General features: G+C 34.1%; 1 protein-coding gene across 1 annotated transcript in view; it reads right to left on the reverse strand.

The window, feature by feature from the left end:
• GPM6A (glycoprotein M6A) overlaps positions 1-22,812 on the reverse strand; it is a gene marked incomplete at both ends in the record, with an annotated part of 131,001 nt that overhangs the window by 735 nt on the left and 107,454 nt on the right. The window contains 4 exons of the mRNA XM_080709756.1: positions 1,523-1,588; positions 2,086-2,162; positions 6,201-6,354; positions 21,469-21,625. Coding sequence (XP_080565882.1) covers positions 1,523-1,588; positions 2,086-2,162; positions 6,201-6,354; positions 21,469-21,625 — 454 coding nt within the window. The remainder of the gene's footprint in view (positions 1-1,522; positions 1,589-2,085; positions 2,163-6,200; positions 6,355-21,468; positions 21,626-22,812) is intronic.

Consider the following 22,812-nt stretch of genomic DNA (forward strand, 5'->3'; position numbering starts at 1 on the left):
GGGGGGAAGCACTAAATATTTTGGTAATTAGTCAATATTAGATTTAAAGACAGAAGGCAGACTAGTTCTATAAAAGTATAGATGCTCTTAAGAGATAAAATACAATTCCAGAGAGTGACTATTGTCTTGGTAGCACTGCCAGGTAGTTAACTGGTAGCAGAAAAAAAAAAAAGACAAAGGTATATAGGAAAAAGATGCATACTACTCAAAGTTATTTTCAGAACTTTCTATTTCCTATGAAACTTAAATTTTAAGTGAAATTGTAAAACACTTGAAATCAAGGATAATGAGTGCACGGTATTTCACTGCCCATAACACACTGATTATATTCAGAGCACATTCTGGCATTTAGGTTAAGAATATAAAGTCTTTGTTCCTTGTTCTACTTTGATTCCCCAATTGATAACCTAAGATCTTCATAGTAAGCATCGTACATTCCGAAGTAAAATCACTACTATTTTTAGTCTTGGACAAAATAAAACAGTACTATTTTTTAAAGTGTCCCTTTCCTTAACACATTAAAAGCTCTATTGTTCACATTTTAAATACTGACTTGGTTATTACAGGTAAAAGATTACTGGCAGCCTTCTACGGTTCTTCACCACCTATTTTACAAGATGCAAAAATAAGGACCTATTACTTGCTCACTATCTTTTTGTTTTGTTTTGTTTTGTTTTTGCGGTACTGGGGCTGGAATCCAAGGACATTTTACTTCCAAGCTATACCTCCAGTCCTATTTTTTATACTTTTATTTTGAAACAGGGTCTCACTAAGTTGCAAAAAGCTTCACTAAGTAGCTAAAACTGTCTGTGAACCACAATCCTTCTGTCTCAACCTCCCAAATGCTGGGATTACAAGTGTGCCACCACACCCGGCTTACTTCCTCACTGTTGATATTTGGCATTCCAGCGAGCCACCTGCAATTCATGGTAAATTACAAAGGAAAAGATGAGATTTGGTAGGCCTTCCAAACTCAGTAAAAGACTGATGGGATGAAAAAGGAATTGAAGAACTGTAGTTAATATTTCTGATAAAACTAAAGGAAAACATAGCTTGAAACTACTGAGTTTATCTTAAGAGAAATAAATCCATCTTTTGCCATATGTGACAATACAGCTTTTTAATGTTTTTAAAGTATAGAAAATAATATACATAAGGAATTGATTATATTACTCAAAGTACTATTACATATATGCTTCAGAAATAATTTTACATCAAGTCGTCTAGAATTTAAAGTCGTAGTGAATTACTTTTGTTCATGTTATCAGTGTTGAGTGTTTTAACCCTTAGAATTTCATCAAAAATTACTTGTATGAAAGTAATAGTATTTATTTTGGTTAAGCCTTATTTTTATTCATTTGTTCATTGTTCTCCCCAACATTTCTCTTCTTTTTTTTTTTTTACTGACAGCATACATTTAGTTAATATGAACTTCAGGCATGAAAGGTAAATTATAATCTCTACAAGCAAATTGCTTAGTAATTTAAATTGCAAAAACAAACATTAAGCTTTGAGGTCGTACCATAGCAATAACTGCTGCCCCAGCTCCAGCAAGTGCCACAATAAACAAGTGAAAGGTCATGTTCAGCTGCAAAAAAAAAAAAAAGAATTAGAGTTACACACAGTACATAAATCAGGGCCATTACTGCCTTATGAACAAGGCTATACACCATAAAAAATGAGCTTTGATAAATACTGTACGTGATCAAAAACATTACAATAGTTATTCTCCTATAACATTTTTTAGTCATTGAAACTACATCTCTTTACATAATTTAATTATAAAGATAAACCCCTTATAAAGATGGGTTTCATTAATATTATAACAATGTGGGGCTATTTTATACTTTTTTATTTTTTATTAAAATAGGTTTCTAAGGCATATTAAACATTTATTATGATTTGGAGACATGTAGAGCATCTTATTCATATTCATTCTTTATTCTTCCTGCTTAACACCATTACAAGCAAGCAAAATTATCCCTGATAAAAAAAGAAAAAATTCAATGTATATTTAATAATATTCTTCAAATAATAAAACTAATGCTAAGCTTCTGACAAAAGTAAAGGCTGCAAAATACTTACCTCAGTAGATTCACACATCCTCAAGAAATTCTCAGAGACAGTGCATATTTTCTTTTCCTCTCCAATTGTCACAATTCCTAAAACATGTACAAAATTACACATTAGTGTTATGAACATTTTCAAGAGCCCAGACAGAAAACCTTATGACTGATCATATGTCAGTAAATTCCATGTTATATTATGTTGAATTAGAATGACAAAATTCTTCTTCAGCTCTCATTGTGGATAATAATTGGGCATAGAAATTATAAACACAGAATGCAAAGTTATCTTACTTTCAAGCAAGTTAAAAACATTTCCATTCTGATTTCAACTGACTCTAGCCACCAGAATTTTCATATTCAATTACAGCTAATTCAGTGGTTTGGTCCATTAATGTGATAGTGCAGGCATTACAATTATTTTGTAATTATGCCCCAGACTGTGGTGAAATCAGGATCTAAATTTGTTCCACTGGTGCAATGCTTTTGTTAATACCTATAAATGTATATCGCTCAAAAAAGTACATTTTCTTGAAAACAATGCATTAGGAAAAGGAAATTAATTGACATTTTGCTCATCTTGACCTTTGATCCATGTGGTTCATGGGCCAACTACATCAGAATAACCTGGAGAATAATCAAATGTGGGTGTCTCTAGACAGCAACTCAGGACTGTTAGGTGGGAATAAATTATTGTGAGTTCTGGAACCAAGTGTTGTAAAACAAGCACATAGATGGTCCATCGTCATAGCTTTAGAATTCATTTTATAGGAGTATGTATTCAAGTTCACCCTCCAATGACTCTCATTTGTTTTGAAAACAAAGTGCCAAACACATACTTGCTCAAGAAAAAAACAGAAACAAAAAACCTCAAGAACTAGGAATCCTTATACCTAATCTTTTAGCATATGATCTTTATTTAGTGTTAGTCGTGTATATATGTTTATGCATTCTTATTTTTAAGGTGCATAATCAACTCCTTCCTCAGAGCTGCTGCCAATAATTTTGCTTTAGTGATACTTCATGGACTATTTTAGTGTTAAGAAAAATCCATTTATAGTATAACAAATCCAGAGATCTATCTGTACAGCCTTTTCTTTCTGCCTAGATGGGTCTAAAAGGAAATAACTGGGACTCCCCATGAATCTGCCTAATGAGCCACCTTTGCAGAGAGAACTTCCTGGCCAAGGCTGCCTATCTCCATATTGATCCATTGTGGGACCCTTGTGACTACATAGGCCCATCTGGCTAATCCAGGATAATAATCTCCTTATTTTCAGGTCAGCTGATTAACAACATTACTTCTGTCTGCAACTTTTATTAATTCTTTGATATGTAACCTCACATGTTCACAGGCTCCAGAAATTAGGATGTGTACATCTTTAAGGATCTATTATTCTGTCTACTAAATATACTAATGGTTCACTTAACATTTTAATTGGCAACATTTCTTTTTATAAAAATTTTATTTAGGGTGATTTCATTCAAAGCACCGCTTCATGTTACCACTGGGTAACATGAGGCTGTAACTATCTTCTGTATTTCTATCTTTTTAATAAACTTCTTTAAATCTTCAAAAAAATGTATTTAAAAGACTCATACAGAAAGGAATTGGACCAAGATTCAGGATACTCACTGTTCCATCCCAGCACGGCACGCTAGGTAGATATAACCCTGGAAAATTATTTCACCTCTTTGAATTCCATTTCTTTTATACCAGGAAGCTATATTTATGATTAATTAGGTCCATTATCATATGAATCTTGGAATATTCTATGCTTTATATAATTTAGAATTATATATATTAATATAAAATCTCAATTTACTAAGATTAATTAGGTTAATTTGGCTATCACAAGCACCTGAATACAGGGAAAATTAACAGGAATTTTTAGAAACCAGTAAAATATTAAAATGAATGACTTTTTTTTATAAAAGATTGTTTCTTCTCTCCTTTAGAAATCAAGATTGAGAAAAAAATTAAAAAGTATTTCGTTAGTCTACCCAATCTTTCAGTCTAAAATTTGGTTTGATGAGACGAAAGACCTTATTAACATCTATTTCACCTACTTTCATTTACCATATCATAAGAGGTGGAATGTTCTCAATCAGAAGCATGACAATATTCCACGCATTCTTGAAGATACAGATCCTGACATGAAACACAGCCCTGCTCTTGTATTTTTAGCGGTGACACTTCCAAAAGAGAAACCAAGGCTCTGATAATAAGACTAAGAATAGTAACTTCATTGCATCCCAGTTATCTATGAATTTCAGACAAAGAACAAATACCTTTAAGGCCTGTAATGCTATGGTTTATAAGGCACTTGTCTCCAAGAGTAAAATCTCCCAGTAGAAGGAAAAACCCTCCACATCCCTCCCTGCTGAGAACTTCATGAGCTGAATACAAATGCCCATCTGGATTCGACTACAAGGCTGTATCTGCCAGGATGTGGGCCACTGTTTTGGAATACACAGTCAGCTGGCTAGAGGATTGCTATGTTGTCTCTAATAATCCCTCTATAGTATACTCATAGAACCACAGGCTTTTAGATACTCTCTAGTGAACTTTCTCTGCTTTTTCTGAAGTATGAGAAAATATTAAAGATAAAGATATTTAACGTGCTCCCACACGTTAATAGGTGGGCTTTTAATATTTTTCCAGTGAAAATACAAGCATATTTGCCTATCTTTTATAAATTTCATAGCTCCCATATTTTTACAGATGATAAAATAAAATCTTAAATAGGCTGAGATTGGACTCTAGCTTTCCACACGTCTAGTTCAAATTTTATTCAATATGAGTGGAAACTGACTTAGTAAGAACACACACTCTGAAGATGAGCTATCTGAATTTGAATCTTTCTTTGCCGACTATATAATTGTGTATTAGTTATTTGCATCATTGTGCCTCCGTTTTTCACCAATGAAAGAACTTATTATGATTTCCCACCATACAGTTATGAGAAATAAACAATTTAACATAAAGGATTTATAACAGAATCTTCATATGATAAGCCCATGCATATGTGAGTAATAATTATTGTTATAAGAGGTTTTAGCCCTAAATAAAAATAGCCAAGGAATAGTGCTAACTTATTTAGCGTTCTTTGACTTTATCATCTTTTAATAAAAAGGATTTTCCTATGATTTTTAAGACAATGGAGTATGTCTTTCTTAGGTCATCTTCACAATAGATTTTAGAATTTACCCAGCTTATCATGGAAGAATGAAAGCAGAATACAGACATCAGATTGGATTTGGAAAGGAATATAAAATTCAAGAAAGGGGAACCACATTTTAACTCCCAATTCCAGGAAATACAATCAGACAGCCTGTTCAAATATACATATGTGTTGTAAGATTAGCTTTCACCCACCCCAAAATTCCTAGTTATTTGAACCTAAAAGGGAATGCCTTAAAAGTGAATAGTTCCTGAACTTGCCTGTGAAGCCTACTATGTAATAGCATCCTGTTCTTAATGAGTTAGTAACTAGTTCTGAATTATTTAACCAGTAATGGAGCAGGGCTCAGAAAACAAATGTTTCCAAACATTCATTTTTGTCCTATAATATGTACATAATAGCTTATCTTCCACAGCTTTGGAGGCTGGGTAGCCTAATGTCAAGATGCTATCATGTTTGGTGACTGATGAGGCCTGGTCCCACTTCTAAGAGATGTTTTGCTGCTGTATCCCCTCATCTTCCCAAAGAGGATGGGGAGGCAATGAGTTAGGAATAGGCTAGATGCTCCAGACCATTTCTAAAGGGTGCTAGTAGTCACTAAGGTAGGGCCCAGGCCTTCTTCCTAGGCTTCTCTAAAGGCCCTACTTCATGTGAGGATTGAGTTTCAATATGAATTTTAAGAGGAAAAAAACCCAAACCATGCGTAATGTTATTGGGTTAGCTGAAATGGAAACTGGCTTCTCATTTAGCCAATGTGTACATTTTATCAAACAATTAAAAAAATCTCTATCCTTGAAGCAAACAAAAAAGTGAATAGTTATGATAAATTTATCTCTGCTAAAAGTAAAGTTGGTTCCAAAATGATTTACAATATCCTAGAGGCAGTTGTTTCAGTAAAATAATACGAGGTGCTGTTTTACACTTAGAGGTCCAGAATCTATCTACCCACCAAACTGACGCAGGTCCAAGCAGAGATTCGCTCCCTCCACTAAGGTGGTGTTTCGGCAGATGGTCCACAGATTGAAGTACATGTAAACTGGCAGAGAGGTGAAAGCTGTGACTCCCAGCCAGGCCAACATGAAGAGGTACGTCAGCATAATGAACTGCAAGAGAGAAAATGGCATAACCTACTCGAAACAAAGGGCTTCCAATCTGCAAAGCTCAATATATAAGGCTTTTAGAGGAATAGCCATACATGAATGATTGTCACAACACACTTTAAAATTGCAGAATGTGAAGCTAAGGGTATAATGAATTATATGAATAAACCTGCTGGAAAATCTCATCTGGGATGAGATTTTGATTTGCAAAATAAAAATTATATAATTGCATTTAATGTCTATTTGATTTATGAATTTATCTCAAAAATCTCTATAATTTTTTAGGCTTAGAAGACAATTTTAGCTGGTATATTTAAAGGCAATTCTGCAAAAAGGGGGATTTTACTGTAAAAATTCCAAGTGAGTTAATATGCTGTCAATAAATTTATTTTATAATTAAAATGGCACCAGTTCATATCAGAGATATTTAAGTTACTTAATAATTTATAATAAACATTATAAATGTGATGATTCTCAAATCACATTAGTATATATTACTAGTATATACTTTTATGCCTTTTAATATTTTTGTGAACTTTAAATCATATTAATTTTACTTTTACTATAGAAACCCATTAAAATATTATTTTAGTTTTGAAAAGAAGTTTTGTAACTTCTTTCAGAAAAACTTTTAATGTTAAAAGGCAGTTATGTATCCTAGATAAGAGTTCAATAAAAAACTTGGTTTCAACATAACTTTGCACAAAGTTTTAGTTCAAGTGTAGGATACATGCTAGATAAAAAGCTTATATAGATTTATTTGTTAGTGGGCAGATAATAGATGATAGGTGAGAAAATGTAATATAAACCTTGGACACCAGAAACCAAGTTTTTACAGGTATCTGGTTCTTCTGAATGTTATAAGCACACATCAAGAATACTTGAGTAAAAGCAGTAGTGTATTCTGCCTTAACTTGAACACATTTTTAAATGATAACATATATATAGTAAATACATGAAATTAAATCTCTTATTCAATCCTATTAATTCCTTTGGTGATAAGTTATAACTAGGCTTTACCCTATAATTAGGCGAACTCTCAAAGGAGTCAATTTTATAAAATGACTTTTATAATACATGCTAAAGATAGTGCTTTTGAAAGATAATAAAGTGAGCATCATTGACTTAATTGAGCTTATGCATCTATATGAAAGTCACATTGTGATGAATAGAGACAGAGATTATTGATATTAATGAGAGTACGGGATAACAATTTGAAGGGAGGCAAGATATGAAGCTAATGAGACTTGAAATCACACCTTCTATAAGTTGCCAAATGTCACAGAACTTTAGTAATTTAGAATATGATTAAACACATGCTTTTAGCACTGTGTTTTATTTCACCTAACATATGATTTCTGGTTGCTTTCTACTGCAAAATACTAGTGGTTGTCGGGAGAGTATGATGAGCCAATATCTGTCCCAATGATATCCTTAAACTATGATTTGGAAGACATATTTAAGCCTTATGCATCTAGAATAAAATGAAGCTTGGTCTAAAAATACTAGAAACTTAGTGAAACCCTGTTTCAAAACAAAAATAAATAAATAAATAAATAAAGTGAATTGGAAGTGTAGCTCAGAGGTAGAATGCCCCTGGGTTATGGTTACCCAGTACCAAAAGTTAGTAAGTAAGTGAATAAATAAGTAAATAAATAAATAAATAAATAAGTAAACAAATGTAAAATAGGAGAGAATGAATGTCTCCCTTGGCTCAATCCCCAATACCAAAACAAACATAAAACAAAACCATGTAAAATAAAACCCTGTCCATAAAATGTTGTGACAAAATTTTGGCTGCTTTTATTATTGATATTATTAAGATTATTACCATTATTCTTTGCCTGAATAAGACTATAAGGAATAAGGGAATTTGATTTTATTTCAAATGTTGGGAAAAAAACTAAAAGAATAAGGAGCTCTTTAAAAATTATTCAAAATAAACTCTCACTCAAGACAAAATTCTATAGAAATTCTTGAAAACTGTCATAGGAGGAACTCTACATGAAGGAGATGCTACAGATGAGCAAATAAAGCAATCTAATTGAGGGGGATGGAAGGAGGAAGAGGTAAATTCTCTAATGTTCATGACAAACATATCAAAGTCAATCATTAAGCCAAACATGAGAAGGAGGGAGGGGGAGGGAATGGCCGGGAATTGGGTAAGGGCTAATTGAGTGATGTGTGCATGTATGCCTCCACCATCTTGTACTCCATTAGGATGTATGACTACAATGCACCAATAAAAAAAATAAAAAAATAAGAAAACTGTCTCAAATGTTAAGAATCCCTGTCAGTAGAGCTTTTAAATTTTGGGTGGGGGTTGTCTTCTTTATTAGTATTTTCATTCTTTAAAATTGTAGCTCTCAAGGCTAATGTAGAGTCTCAGGAAAATGAATACAACATGGCCCCTGTAAGCTCATTGCTTTGAAGGAGTAAATGTAGCTCTAAAGTCCAGGGGCAGCATTTAGCATGCTTTGGGCACATCCCCTCCATCTTGTTTTGCTTCTCTTCTGCCCTGGGGGAGTTTTCAGTAGCTTCTTCTGAAGGTGCTGTTTATGGCTGAATTGAACATCTGCATGTTTCAATGGGTTTAACTTCAAAGTGGGTTGGAATACTTTGAACTGGGTCCCCGATGCCACTTCACAAGGCAATGAAAGTGTGACTTCTGAAGCCACAAGCACTGACTCACATTTTCTTTCTTTTGCTACAATTTGTGTTTTAACACACTGATAAAGATGGATGATACAGAGTATATCATTGTGGTGAGAAAATATTTCCATTACTATCAATGTGTAAATTTTATTATCAGAAAAATACAAGAATTTACTTTTGAATATTGAGTGCTAACCAGTTTATATTAGAGTCGCATTTCCTACCCCTGAAGGTATATAAAGAAGGTAAAATTAAATTCCATCTTTCTACTTTCTGTTTTTAGAATATGATACTTATTCAAACTGAAAGATTTCGGTTGAAAATGACCATTCACAATCCAGTTAAAAAATCTTTAATAAAATATACCTTGGTTAAAATTTATTCTATCTATGCCTTGCTAGTAATATAATAGATATGTTTGTCATCTGAATATTAACACATTAATAAGATACTTTTATTATAAACCCTTAAAATGTATAAACTTTGTGTGTGTGTGTGTGTGTGTGTGTGCACGCGCATATGTATGTATATATGCATGTGTATGTTTTACTGGTGATTAAACACAAAGGCATTCTACCTCTGAGCTACACCTCCAGCCCTATAATATTTTTTTTAAATTTTTAAACAGGATCTCACTACATTGTTGAGAGGCTGGCTGTGAAACTGATCTTTTGGTCTCAGCCTCCCAAGTGCTGGGTTTATAAGCATGTGCCACCATCCCCAGCTAGAGAATGTATGGATGTCTTATTTTGAAAAACTATTTGCGTGTGTGTGTGTGTGTGTGTACCTTTATTAACCTTCCTTTTCAGATTAAAAAAAAAAAAACCTTCTAAAATTCAGCTCCGCACCTGTTTGTGGAACCCAGTGAAAAAAGTAACTGGTAAAAATTTAGAAAATATGACTGGACTTGAAGTCAGATGGCCTGGTCACTATTTCATGAATTTGACATATCACATAAGCCCTCATGGTCACTTTCCTCATTGGGAACTAAAAATGAGGCAAAATCTCTTCACAGAGCTTTTAAATCAACATAAGGGAAGCACTATACTAAGTCATTTAGCAATAAGCATTCTCTACAATAAACTAAAAAAAAAAACAGGTGATTTAATACAAGTTAATTACTTTGTACTTTCACAGGCTAAATATGGACAGAAAGGAAACAATTTCTGTTCTGTTTTGGTGTTTGTGGGTTTAAACAGACACTAGATGTGTATTACTTCCTTCTGACTCACAAGAAAAAAAATAATATTGTTATTATTAATGAATTGATTGATTTTGTGGGGTTGGATTCCAGACATTTAATCAATATATAACTTATCCCATCATATGATGTTTAGCATCATTTCATTATAACATGTAAATGACTGTCAAAATGATATTATTCTTGTTATCATACTTCTTGTTTTGTTATCCTTTTTACTCAAATAAATATGTTGGAGCCAACGATGTGTTTGCATTAAATTCAACAGAATTGTTATGAATTTGTTGGGACTTGAAAGTAAACAAAACAACATGTAATTATTTTTATGTCAACTAGATATTTTAATTAGTTAGAAATTACAATGGAATTTTACTCAGCCATAAAAATATTACAATTGAGGTATTTTCAGGGAAATGGATGGATCTTGAGGACATTATGCTAAGCGATATTAGTCAGAGGCAAAAACTAAGGAATTGGATGCTTTCCCTAATATGTGAAAGCTAGGGTGAATGGAGTCATAGGAGGAACTCAAGGTGAAAAAGGAGATCTTATAGAGGAGCAAATAAGACAACCTAACTATGGAGATGGGAGGTGGGAAGAGGGAAACGCTTTAAAGCGCATGATGTACTTATTCATATTGAAGTCAACCACTAAAGCAAGCATGGGAAGGGGGACTGGGAGGGAGAGAGGTGGGGACTAGGTGGGGCTGGCTGGGTGATGTGTGTATTTATGTCTACACAATTTTTTTTACCCCATTATGATGTATAAATGCAATGCTAAATAAAAAAAATCTTTAGCAAAAAAATAAATAAATTGAAGTGTCAGCTACAAGAATCAAGGTCCTCATATTCTTTGAAAGAAGGCTCTATATTATTGCTCCTTGATTTTGTAGCTACTGAAACTCCATTGTACTTAACTTGGACACAATCTGAAAAAGGAAATTGTCTTTTCATATGAACTCCTATGAACTTAGATTCTATATCTAAGAAGATCACAATTTATCAAGCTATGGATTTTCTGTGGCAGCTTAAACGGATGTATGTCAGTAGAAATAAAAATAGCACATGAGAAGTTAGGGTTCTATCAAACTTGGTTCAAGACCGTGTTTATAAGATATTTCTCTCTCTCTCTCTCTCTCTCTCTCTCTCTCTCTCTCTCTGTCACTTTTGAAAGAACAAAATGGAGAAATAGATTTCAAAAATCTTAGCTTGAAACCTATATTTCATGGTAGTACATTTTAATGATATGTTGCCATCCTGTAGTGGATTTAAAGAGTATGAACCCAATTGTGTTTTCATGTTAACAACAAAAAAGAAGCAGCATTAGATTAGATTTCAAGTATAGAAATAGCACAGACCTGTGATCCAGTAGTTTCAAAAGGTAAATATGAGCTGATGGACCGCAGCTTCTAATAGAGATCTTTAGCCATGGCCACACATTTGCATCATCTGAGTAGTGTCAGAAAGAGATATTTATGCTGTTTGGGGGATATATCTTAATGATCTGTGTAAGGATTCCAATAGGAATCAAGTGTTAAGAACTGCTGCCATATTGGAATAAAAGACCTCATAAATCTTTGTGCTGTGAAGGCTTCTATGACCATCATAATTAGACTCTATAGGGTAGTACACTTAAAATTAACAATAAAACTGGGATGATAAGCCAGAAGGGCATACTAATAGCATTGAATTGGGAAAAGGTTTGGAGGAGTGGAGTAATAGGTATAATCCAAATTTTTGAATCAGACTTTTTAAAATTTGGCACTATGGAAATCTGGGGCCAAATATTTCTTTGTTGCGGGGACTCTTGTGTACATGGCAGGGTGTTTAGTGTCATCTCTGGCCTCCCTTCACTAGGTGTCAGTTGTGCAGCCTGAATTTCTCAATATATCCTGAGGGGAAAACTGACCCTGGTTGAGAGCCACAGCACTAGGCCATGAAAATACCAGGTCAAAGGAAAGCAAACAAATGCCCATCATTCCACATGTAAAGTAGAAAAGCATTTAAAACACTGAAAGCAATAGGCTCTCCTAAAATCTATACAGTGTGTGGTTTAATGCAGAGAAAATGACTATAATTATGTAAATTACTCAAATATCATCACCATCACCATCACAATTATGGCCCCAAACTACCAATGCACAAGTGGTGATTAGAAAACTATTTAAATATGATTCCCTATGTCTATAGCAACTTTGTTTAGAATTGTCAAAACTTAGAAGCTGCTAAGATGTCTTTTAGTAGGTGAATAATAAACTACACAACACTCAGATAAGAAAAAGAATGATATATTAATAGTAAAAAGTAAATGAACCGTCAAGGCAGAAAAAGAGAGAAAGGAGCACTAATGCATATTGCTATGTGAAAAAGCCAATCTGAAAAGAAAACATATTATTTCAGCTGTGTGACATGCCAGAAAAGGAAAAACTATAGAGACAGTAAACAAATGGGCAAGAGAAGATTTTTAAGGCAATGAAAGTTCCCTACATAGTATAAGCATAACTTGTCTTATTGCACCTTGATTTTTTTGCATTTAAGAGACACTGCATGTTTAGTAAACTGAATGTTCATGTCAACCCCAAACCTAGCAAATTTATCAGTGCCATTTTCCCAATACCATGTGGAGAAATGTGGTATCTCTGTCACATTTTGAGAATTTTTGCAATATTTCAAACTTTTGAGTATTAATATTACATTTATCTGTTGATTTATGAACAATGATCTTAGGTGTTACCATTTTAACTCTCTGGGGAATCCACAAACTGCTTTTATATAAGATAGTGACCTTAATCAATAAATGTGTGCTTTCTGACTGCTCTACCAAACTTTCAGTAGTTCAGTAGTTTCCTTGTCTCTCTCATTCTCTTCAGATCTATCTATTTATTGGGACAAAACAACACTGAAATTATACAAATATTGAAGAAATAAATTAAATAATGTTATATCAATATATGTAGGTATCGCTACCTATCTCACTAACATATACCAGGAGGAAGTAGGGACAAGTGGTGTGGGATGTGGAGGAAAATACGCAAGTGATGTGTGCATGTATGGATGGATTACTTTTGAGTATGTTGCATAATTACAACACACCGATAAAAGTATAAAAAACAGGCCAATTCATAACCCAATGATGGCCTCCAAGTGCTCAAATCAAAAGGAGAGCTGCATGGTTTTTATTTAAATCTAAAGCTAGAAATGATGAAGCTTTGTGAGAAATCTTTTTGTCCCAAAAGTTAAGCCTCCAATGTCACAACTAGTCAAGGTATGGATTCAAACAAGAATTTATTGAAGAAGTGGCATTAAAAGTGCTACTCCAGTGAACACATAAATGATACCAAAGACAAACAACCTAATTGCTGATGTGAGGAAAGTTTTAGTAGTCTATGTAAAAGACCAAGCCAGGTATAACAGTTCCTGAAGCTGAAGCTAAACCAAAGCAAAGCCCTACCCTCCTCAATTCTATGATGGTTTAGGGAGGTAAAAGAGCTGTAGGGCCAAACTTTGAAGTGAACAGAGGTTTAAGAAAAAAAGTATTCTCTATAGCATCAGATGGGAAGAGAAGCACCGAAAGCCATCATAGAACCTGCAGGAAGTTTTCCACAAGATCTAGCTAAGATTCTTTGGTGAAAGTTGCTACACCAACCACATTTTTTTTTTTTTTACTGTAGATGAAAGAGCCTTTTCCTGACAGAAGATGCCATCTAGGACTTTCACAGTTATATAGGTGAAGTTAGTAACAAGCTTCAAAGCTTCAAAGGACAAGCTGACTCCTGGCTAGAGCTAATGCTGCTGGTGACTTCAGGTTAAAACCGATGCTCTTTTATTATTCAAAAATTCTGAGGTCCTTCAGAATTATACTAAGTTTACTCTGCCTGTCCTCCATAAATTGCATAAAAAAGTCTGGATAACAGCATAAAGGTGCCACTGAATATTTTAAATTCACTCTTAAGACTGTATTAGTACACTTTCTATTATGTTAAAAAATGCCAAAGTTTGAGTATCTTATAAAGAAAGCAATTTATTTAGGTCACAGTTCTAGAAGTTCAAGAGCATGGTGCCAGCATTGGCTTGGCTCTGATGAGCACCTTCTGGCACACGGCATCAGGAGGGTAGACACACATGCAAGAGATCGAAATTGCATAGAGAAACAGACTCACTATTCTCTTTGAAGCCAAACTCCCTATTGATCTAAATATCTTCCAGTAGACCCTAGCTTTTTAATGTCTCCTGATCTCTTAACACCATCACACTGGAGAACAAACTGCCAATTTATGAACCTTTGATGGACAAACCAAACCACTTCCAAACCATAGCAAAGACCTACTGTTGAGGAAACCTGTTGCCTTTTAAAATATCACTGGTCATTGACAAGCCACCTGGGAACCCAAGAGCTCTGATGAAGATGGACAACAAAATTAATGATATTTTCGTACCTGCTAAATCAATTCTTCTTCTTCTTCTTTTTTTTTTTTTTTTGGTGGTACTGGGGTTTCTGGAAGCCCTTCTACCTCCGGGCTACACTCCCAGACCTATTTTTTAATTTTTGGAAACAGGGTCTCTTAAAGCCAGCGCGGCTGGCTTCGAACCTGCGCGATGCTCCTGTCTCTGCCTCCCAAGCGCGGGGATTGCAAGCGTGAGCCACCACGCCCGGCATGCTAAATCAATTCTGCAGCTTGATAATCAAGTATAATTTCAAATTTTAAGTCTTACTTAAAAATACATTTCATAAATTTATATCTGGCTTAGAGAGTAATTCCTCTAATGTTAGCTGGGTAAAATCCAATGGCGATTTTCTAGAAAGGACGCACCACTTTAGATTTCATCGAGAACATTCATTATTCATTGGAATAGGTAAATTATCAACCTTAACATGAGTTTCTGAAGTAAATTATGTCCCCCTTTTTGTTTATTTGCTAAAATAGAAAAAATTATAATAGCTGAGAAATACAAAGGATCATAAGAAACTACTAATGAACAAGTATATACATCAAACTGAAACACACAGAAGAAATAAGTAAATTCCTGGAGTCATACAATGTACCAAAATTAAATCATAAATAAATAAAAATCTCATACAGACCACCAAATAACAAAAATAATAAAAAAGCTTTAATCACAGGAAAACCTGGAACTTGAAGGCTTCACTGTGAAATATACCAAATATGTAAAGAACTCTGGATTTTTAAAATTTTATTCAAACTATTTAAATGACTAAATAGGAAGAAATACTTCCAAACTCATTCTTCAATGCCAGCATTACCCTGATCCCAAAAACCAGACATGGATACAACAGAAAAGAAAACTGTGAACCCAAATCACTGATGAACAGAGATGCAAAATCTTCAAAAAATGTCATCAAACTAAATTCAACAGCACATTAAAGATTATCAAATCTCTGGGATGCAAAAATAGTGCAGCAGATGCAAATTAATAAAAATGATACATCACATTAACAAACTCGAGGACAAAACCCTAATATTTCAATAGAACAAGGAAAGGTATTGATGAAATTCAATAGCCCCTCAAGGTAAAAGAGAACTTCCATGATAATAAATTTAGGTAGAGAAGAAATGTACCTCAACACAATAAAATCTATATATGGGAGACTCTTATCCCATTGAAGGGGAAAAGGTGAATATTTTTCCTCTAAGACATGGGCCAAGATAAGGATGTTTATTTTTATCACTTTTGTTCAACACACTACTGGAAGTTCTAGCCAGAGGAGTTAGATAGTAGAGAGAAATAAAGGACATCAAAATTGGAAATGAATAGAGTTGAAAGTGTAGATGAGGGGGAGAGAGCTTGCCTAGCATGTGAAAATGCCTGGGTTTTGTCCTCTGCATCAAAAAAGACACAAAATTTTAAATTGGAAAGAATGGTATTAAATTGATTATCTTTGCAGATAATATAAATATATATATACATATATGAATATATATCTTTAGATACATATCTAATGACCACACATTCCAAATAGAACCAAAAAATAAATTTAACTAAGGAACTGAAAGTTTTCCAAAATGAAAACTATAAAGGTTTGATGAAGGAAACTGAGGCACAATAAATAGTAAGATCCCTCATGTTCCTGAATTAAAAGAATTAGTATCATTCAAATTTTCATACTACTTAAAGTGTCAGTGATTTGATTCTGTCTCTATCAGAGTACTAAAAAATTCCTCACAGAAATATAAAAAAAATCCTAAAGTTCATTTGGAACCACCAAATAGTCACATCAATCTTAAACAAAAGGATTAAGCTAGAAATAACAGATTTTCTTATTTCAACATATACTACCAAGGTACAGTAACAAAGACAGCATGGTGATGTTGACAAATAGAATAGAATTTAGAACCAACCCTCAATTAAACCCATACACTTAAAGACAACTAATTTTTGACAAAGACGCCCAAAACACACACATTAGGAGAAAAGACAGTCTCTTCAACAAATCGTGGTGGGAAAACTGAATATTGACATGGAAATAAATGAAACTAGACTCTTATCTCTCACTATATTAAAAAAATCAACTCAAGATGGATTGCAGAGTTAAATATATTTAAGATAGAAACCTCTAAACTGCTAGAAGAGTAAACTGGAGAAATATTTCATGCTGTGGGGCTGTGGAAGGTATTTTGCATAAGACTTCAAAAGCACAGGCAACAAAAATAGAATAAAACAAATGGGATTACATCAAACTAAATATCCTCTCTCTTCAGTGGAAGCAATCAACAGAGTGAAGAGACAATCTAGAGAATGTATAAAAGTAAATGCAAATTGGGAACCAGGGAGAATTGATATCCAGAATATATATGGAACTCAACCCAATATACCACCTCCCCAAAACCCTGAACACTCTGATTTAAAATGGACAAAAGCCGGGCATGGTGGTGCATGCTTATAATCCCAGCATTCGGGAGGCTGAGACAGGAGGATCCCCGTTCAAGGACAGCCTCAGCTACTTAGTGAGGCCCTTTGCAACCAGTGAAACCCCATTTCAAAATAAAGAATAAAAAATAGGGCTGAGGTATAGCTTGGAGGTAGAATGCCACTCTGTTCCATCCTCAGTGCTGCAAAAAAAAAAAAATAAAATAAAAAATAAAATGGGCAAAAGACTTGGATAGACACTTATCAAGAGAAGACCATTTGAAACCCATGACCATTATTTCATCATTAGCCCTGTGGCTTATTTAAATAATAACCATTACACAGATGAAAATGATTGGTATATTAAAAGGGTATACTGAGTACAACTAAACAAATTAAAAATTATGTTCTATTTGTGAAGTATCTTATGAACATACAACACATATAACATGGAGCTTAACCACATCAGCAGCTATTAAAGTAATAGAATGTATTTAATATGTTACATTGGGATTCATAAACTATATAAACTTGAATATGTTTCCAATTAATAAAAATTTCTAGCTTTATCATAAAACTTAATTGAAATACTTATACCAACAGATGAGACTTAAACTAGAGAAATTTTGTAAGTAGACATCGGAAATTCATAATTTGTGAAGATTTTTCCCCAGGGGTCAAATTTTAAAATGTGATTTTGTATTAAGTACAGAAACTGAAGGCTTTTCTATAAAAAGAAAACAGAGATCCATAGGGTATTTTATTGTTGTTTTATGAAAAATATATTTTTTAATTTTTCCAATTTTTGTTTTTAAATTAGAAATTTATAAATTATAGTTGAATTTTGAATGTTAGCACTAAAACTGAGAGACAGGCTTTGATACTGAACGAGAGGAAACACATTGCACAGACTGTTATGATTCCAAGAACATTCCATGAGTAAAGAGAATATCGATGAGTGTCCTCTGTTGGGCAAATATGGCTGCTTTGAAATTAATTGCTTTTGTGCTGATGTGGTATCAACTAGAAACGATTTTATTGTTTATTCAGCATTGAGGAATAGAAACAGAATGGCCATTTTATGTTCATATTAATTTGGGATAGTTATTGCAAGAAACTTATTCCACCCTTTACTGTTGTTCCGTATTCCGAGTAAAAATGCACTCATAGAACTTTGATAGCACAAAGATGCCAGTAGAATAGTGGGAAGAGATTTGGGAGGGAGGTGGGAGGGGAAATGGGAGACTTGATGAAGTAAGTAGTTCAAACTTCTGTACCAATTTCAATATAATGAAGGGCTTCGAGAGAGCAGGTGGGTTCTAGACGGAAATGACGTGGGTGCTGTGTGCACACATGTGTCTTTCACACTAAAACTTAGTATGAAGTATGGTTATAATGCTTCAATAAAAGTACGAGTTTTAGCAGGGCATGGTGGCGCACGCTTATAATCCCAGCTTTCGGGAGGCTGAGGCTAGAGGATCGCGGTTTCCGGACAGCCTCCGCTACTTAGTGAGGCCCTCTACAACTCAGTGAGACCTGGTTAAAAAATAGGGCAGGGGGCTTAGCTCGGAGGTCAAATGCCCCTGGGTTCCACCTCCAGACACATACACACACAAAATTTTAAGTACGAGTTTTGTTTTTTGTTTTTTAAGCACAATTTTTAAGATGAGGAAGATGGAAAAATATGTTAACTCATTAAACACAAGGCAGGCCATAAGAAACAATCTACCTACAAAATGAAGGAAGAAGAGGAGAAGGAGGAGGTAAGGCACAGGAAAAAGAAGAAAAAGCACTAGCAGAGGGTAGAACACAAATCTTCGTCTCTCCCCCTCTGATTCCATGACACCACAGTGGTAAGCTGACTTGGGGGTAGAGGGGAATGTCCACCGACGCCAGGGGCTGGCTCCAGCCACAACTATTTATGCCCCACTCTGTTCAGTGTGCCTCGGAATGCAGCTTCCATTCCAGCCTGAGTTCTGCTCTTCCCTGAGGACAGGGGGTGTTAAGGACGTGGGTGGGCCATCTCCGTGGGCTGACTCCCTGCTGCAGAGCCCGGAGGAGCCCACGCAGCTGATGCCACCCTTCTGCTCTGTTGGGTGGGACTGCTGACACAATTGTTACTATTACAGAAAGAAAATGCGGCTCATGTTTTGCCTTAAAAATTCTTATTTGATTTCCCCTAAATTATCTGGAGTCCTCCAGATAATGGAAGGGACTCCAGATAATGGAAGGGAAATCTCAGCAAAGCTAGAATGGAAGGGTAAGAGAGGAAGAAGGCTGAGGTTGATTAATGGAGGAGCTACATCTGAATATGTGTAAAAGTATAAATATAGCATGGTTAACCTGGACACTCATTGTTGGGGGGGGGAGGGCACCAAGCACAGTCTAAATGTATACCATTTTCAATATGTTCCACATATAAATAAAATTTAAAAAGAAAAAAAAAGGATAAAAAAGAAAAAAGTCCTTATTTGAGATGTCTTTAAGAGTCTTCAGAGACAGGCAGATAATTAGCTGTGCTTAGATATTCATTTTCTCCGGTGATTATTTTTTCTATAAAGTAATTATATAACTCAGAATGAAATATTACAAATGAGTGCAGTTGCCCTGGCAAAAAGAAATTCCCTGAGAGTAGAACTGTGCCTACAGACCCCTTCATTCCTGTCTTCTCACTTCTGTAGCATCCTGGACTCTTTGAGCTGGAATGAGCTTTAGTCATGATCTTGATGTCATCAGTGAGGAAACCGGGATCCTCCAGAGAAGGTAAGTAAAATCCTAAGGCTCACAAAAGGCATTACGATGATACTAACCCAATTATAAAAACATCCATTATTAATTGAATCCACCATTCTCTGTTGGTAAAATAGAAATTATTTTAAAATCAGAATTTGCCTTTTTACTAGGAAAATTGTTTAGGTATCACTGGGAACTAGCTCAGTGAATATTTATATTTCTTTCATTAATCCAAGATCTTTGTGAAACTTAATTTCTTCCAGGTCTATAATTTGATATTACTGATCTAAAGAATTCAAATGATAAGGCCCAGTTTAAATCCACTTATTAAAATTCTAGTTTTATTTACATTCATATGTTTTGTCTCTTTGAGTACTAGATAAAATTTCCCCAAACAAACATATGAACCTTATAAAATTTTTTTACAAATATTCACAACTCAATTTTATCATATTATTATCACTACTGACATTGAGCAACATCACAGAATTTGTTACAAGCTAGTAAAGAAAAAGTCTGTAGGTTAACATGAATTTTTTAACCATTCTCTAAATTTGAAGTAACATGTCATTTTTAATAGAGACAAAAATATGAATTGTTTGCTATAATTAATCACATATTCTTATATAACATAAAAAGAAAAAAGGTCAAAGATAGAAAACATACAAATGTACTTTCAAATATGTATACCACTTTGTGCGTAGTAGATATTTACATGCTTTGTCTACACTGTATTAACTCCAGCATAAGTCTACAAATTCGATTCATCACAATATCATATCAATAAATATTTAAGGCCAGTGATTGTGGAACATGCCTCTAATCCCTGTACTTGGGAAGCTGAGACAGAAGAATCTCAGGTACAAGGCCAGCCTCATCAACTTTGTGAGTCTCTCTACAACTTGGTAAAAACCTTGTTTCAAAATCAAAATAAAATAGGACTGGGAGTATAGGTCAGAGGTTAAATGTTTCTGAGTTCAATCACTAGTACCACAAAAAGAAAGGAAGGAAGCCGGGTATGGTGGCGCACACTGTAATCCCACTACTGGGGAGGCTGAGACAGAGGGATTGCAAGTGTGCTGTCAACCTCAGCTACTTAGTGATGCTTCCTCCAACTTAATGAGACTCTATTTCAAAGTAAAGAATAAAAATAGGACTAGGGGAGTAGCTCCAAAGTAGAATGCCCCTGGGTTCCAGCCCCGGTAAGAAGGGCTCAAGACCACAATTAATATAATTTCTCTTCTAAGTCAATAGAAAGCAAAAACAACATTTATATTGGCCCTCGAATTTATAGCACAATATAAAAATGTGTTTAAGTGAGGGTTCAGACATATATGGATTGTCTATACATTAAGGATAGATTTATCTGTTATTCTGTATGAGAAGGTTGAATGCCTTTGAAATAATCATAAATCAATAGACAGTTTAGCTGCCTCTAGAATCAAAACAAGCCATGCTGCATATGATTTGAGAGCTTGAAATAGAAATTTTACAAGAAATAATCTTAATATGGAAATAACATCATCTGGGTTTAAGGTAACCATCACAGAAAGGAACGTCTCTGTGTTAAAGAACACTTTAAATCTCAGCACATGAGTGTACGCACCTGTGTGCTACTGAAATAAAACCACACTGAATGCTAAATGCAGAAAAATAACATACCCAGGCGCTCACGCATCTACCACAAGTGGTGATTTTGAAATCCCCATAGAGATCCTTGATTGCGCCAGTTGTGAAAAATCCTTCCACCATCAGCAAGATGCCATATACAAAGAAGGCAGCTGCGATGCCGTAGATCACGTACTTGAAGATGTCGATCCTGCGAGAGAAAGGAAAAGCATTCTATATCATAACTGTTCATTGCTGGTCTGTCAAAATCGATCCTCTTTGTTTCCCCCTTCCTCATTTTCTGTATGTCATTGTCAACATGATTTACATTATGATGTGAGGTTATAACGCACCAATAAAAGCACAAAAATTAAAATAATAAATAATCTAAGTTAAAAATAAATCCGCATGTGCTCAGAGTTCTTCTGTTATGGAAGTTATCGAATACTGGTATTCATAAAGAATGCTGGATGCAATAATATTTTCTTTATTTTTAATATATGTTAGAAGTAATATATTAAAAACAATTTCTATTTTATGTGAGAAATATATTCATATATGTATGTATATATATATATATATACACACACATATATGTATATGTAATCTTTTGTTCTGTAACTTTGAATTTTGCCAACCAGAGATTTGAGATTTTCGTGCGTGTGTAGGTTTCTTCCTCCTCCCCTCTTCCCTGGTTTACATCAACTGCAGCTTTGGATAAGCATAGAATTATACTTCTAAAGGAATTTGCTTAAATTTATTTATGTATGCAGGATAATTTCTCTAATTAGAACAAAATAAAAAACATAAAGATTTATGTATATATATATGTCTGAGTTTTAAAAATCTATATAAACAAGAAGAAAGTTTGATGTTTAATGGTGTAGTTTTATATAAAATGACATAAGCTCCAAGTTTTTGTCTTTTCAAGGAGTTAATTTGAGTTGTTTTACTCTGTACCTATCATATATCACTAATATTTGCTGCTTATGATAATACAATATCAATAATGGAAAGGATATGGGTTTATAGATTAATTCTAATTTTGACAATTGAGCCTTTGGGGCAGAATCATTGATAGATATGTGCCTGAGGCTTGGGAAGGTCTCTTTTTGCACAATTTTTTTTTCAATGGAATAAAGATCTATATGACTAAAATAAAATATTTATGTAGAAGACAGGAGTGTGCACATACAGAACCTATACACAGACAATAGAGATAGAAAGATGATAGATAAGTTCTTATTCCATAGGTGTATAACTAGATTAATAATTATTTGGATTAAAAGGAAAAAGTAGTGCACATGAAACAATTTCTATTTGCATTTCTATGTTTTAATAATATTCAGTCTATACTTGTACTCTAAATAATATCTTTTAAAAATACAGGAAATATTC

Source organism: Muscardinus avellanarius (assembly GCF_963383645.1).
Source record: "Muscardinus avellanarius genome assembly, chromosome: 14".
Taxonomy (NCBI): Eukaryota; Metazoa; Chordata; class Mammalia; order Rodentia; family Gliridae; genus Muscardinus; species Muscardinus avellanarius.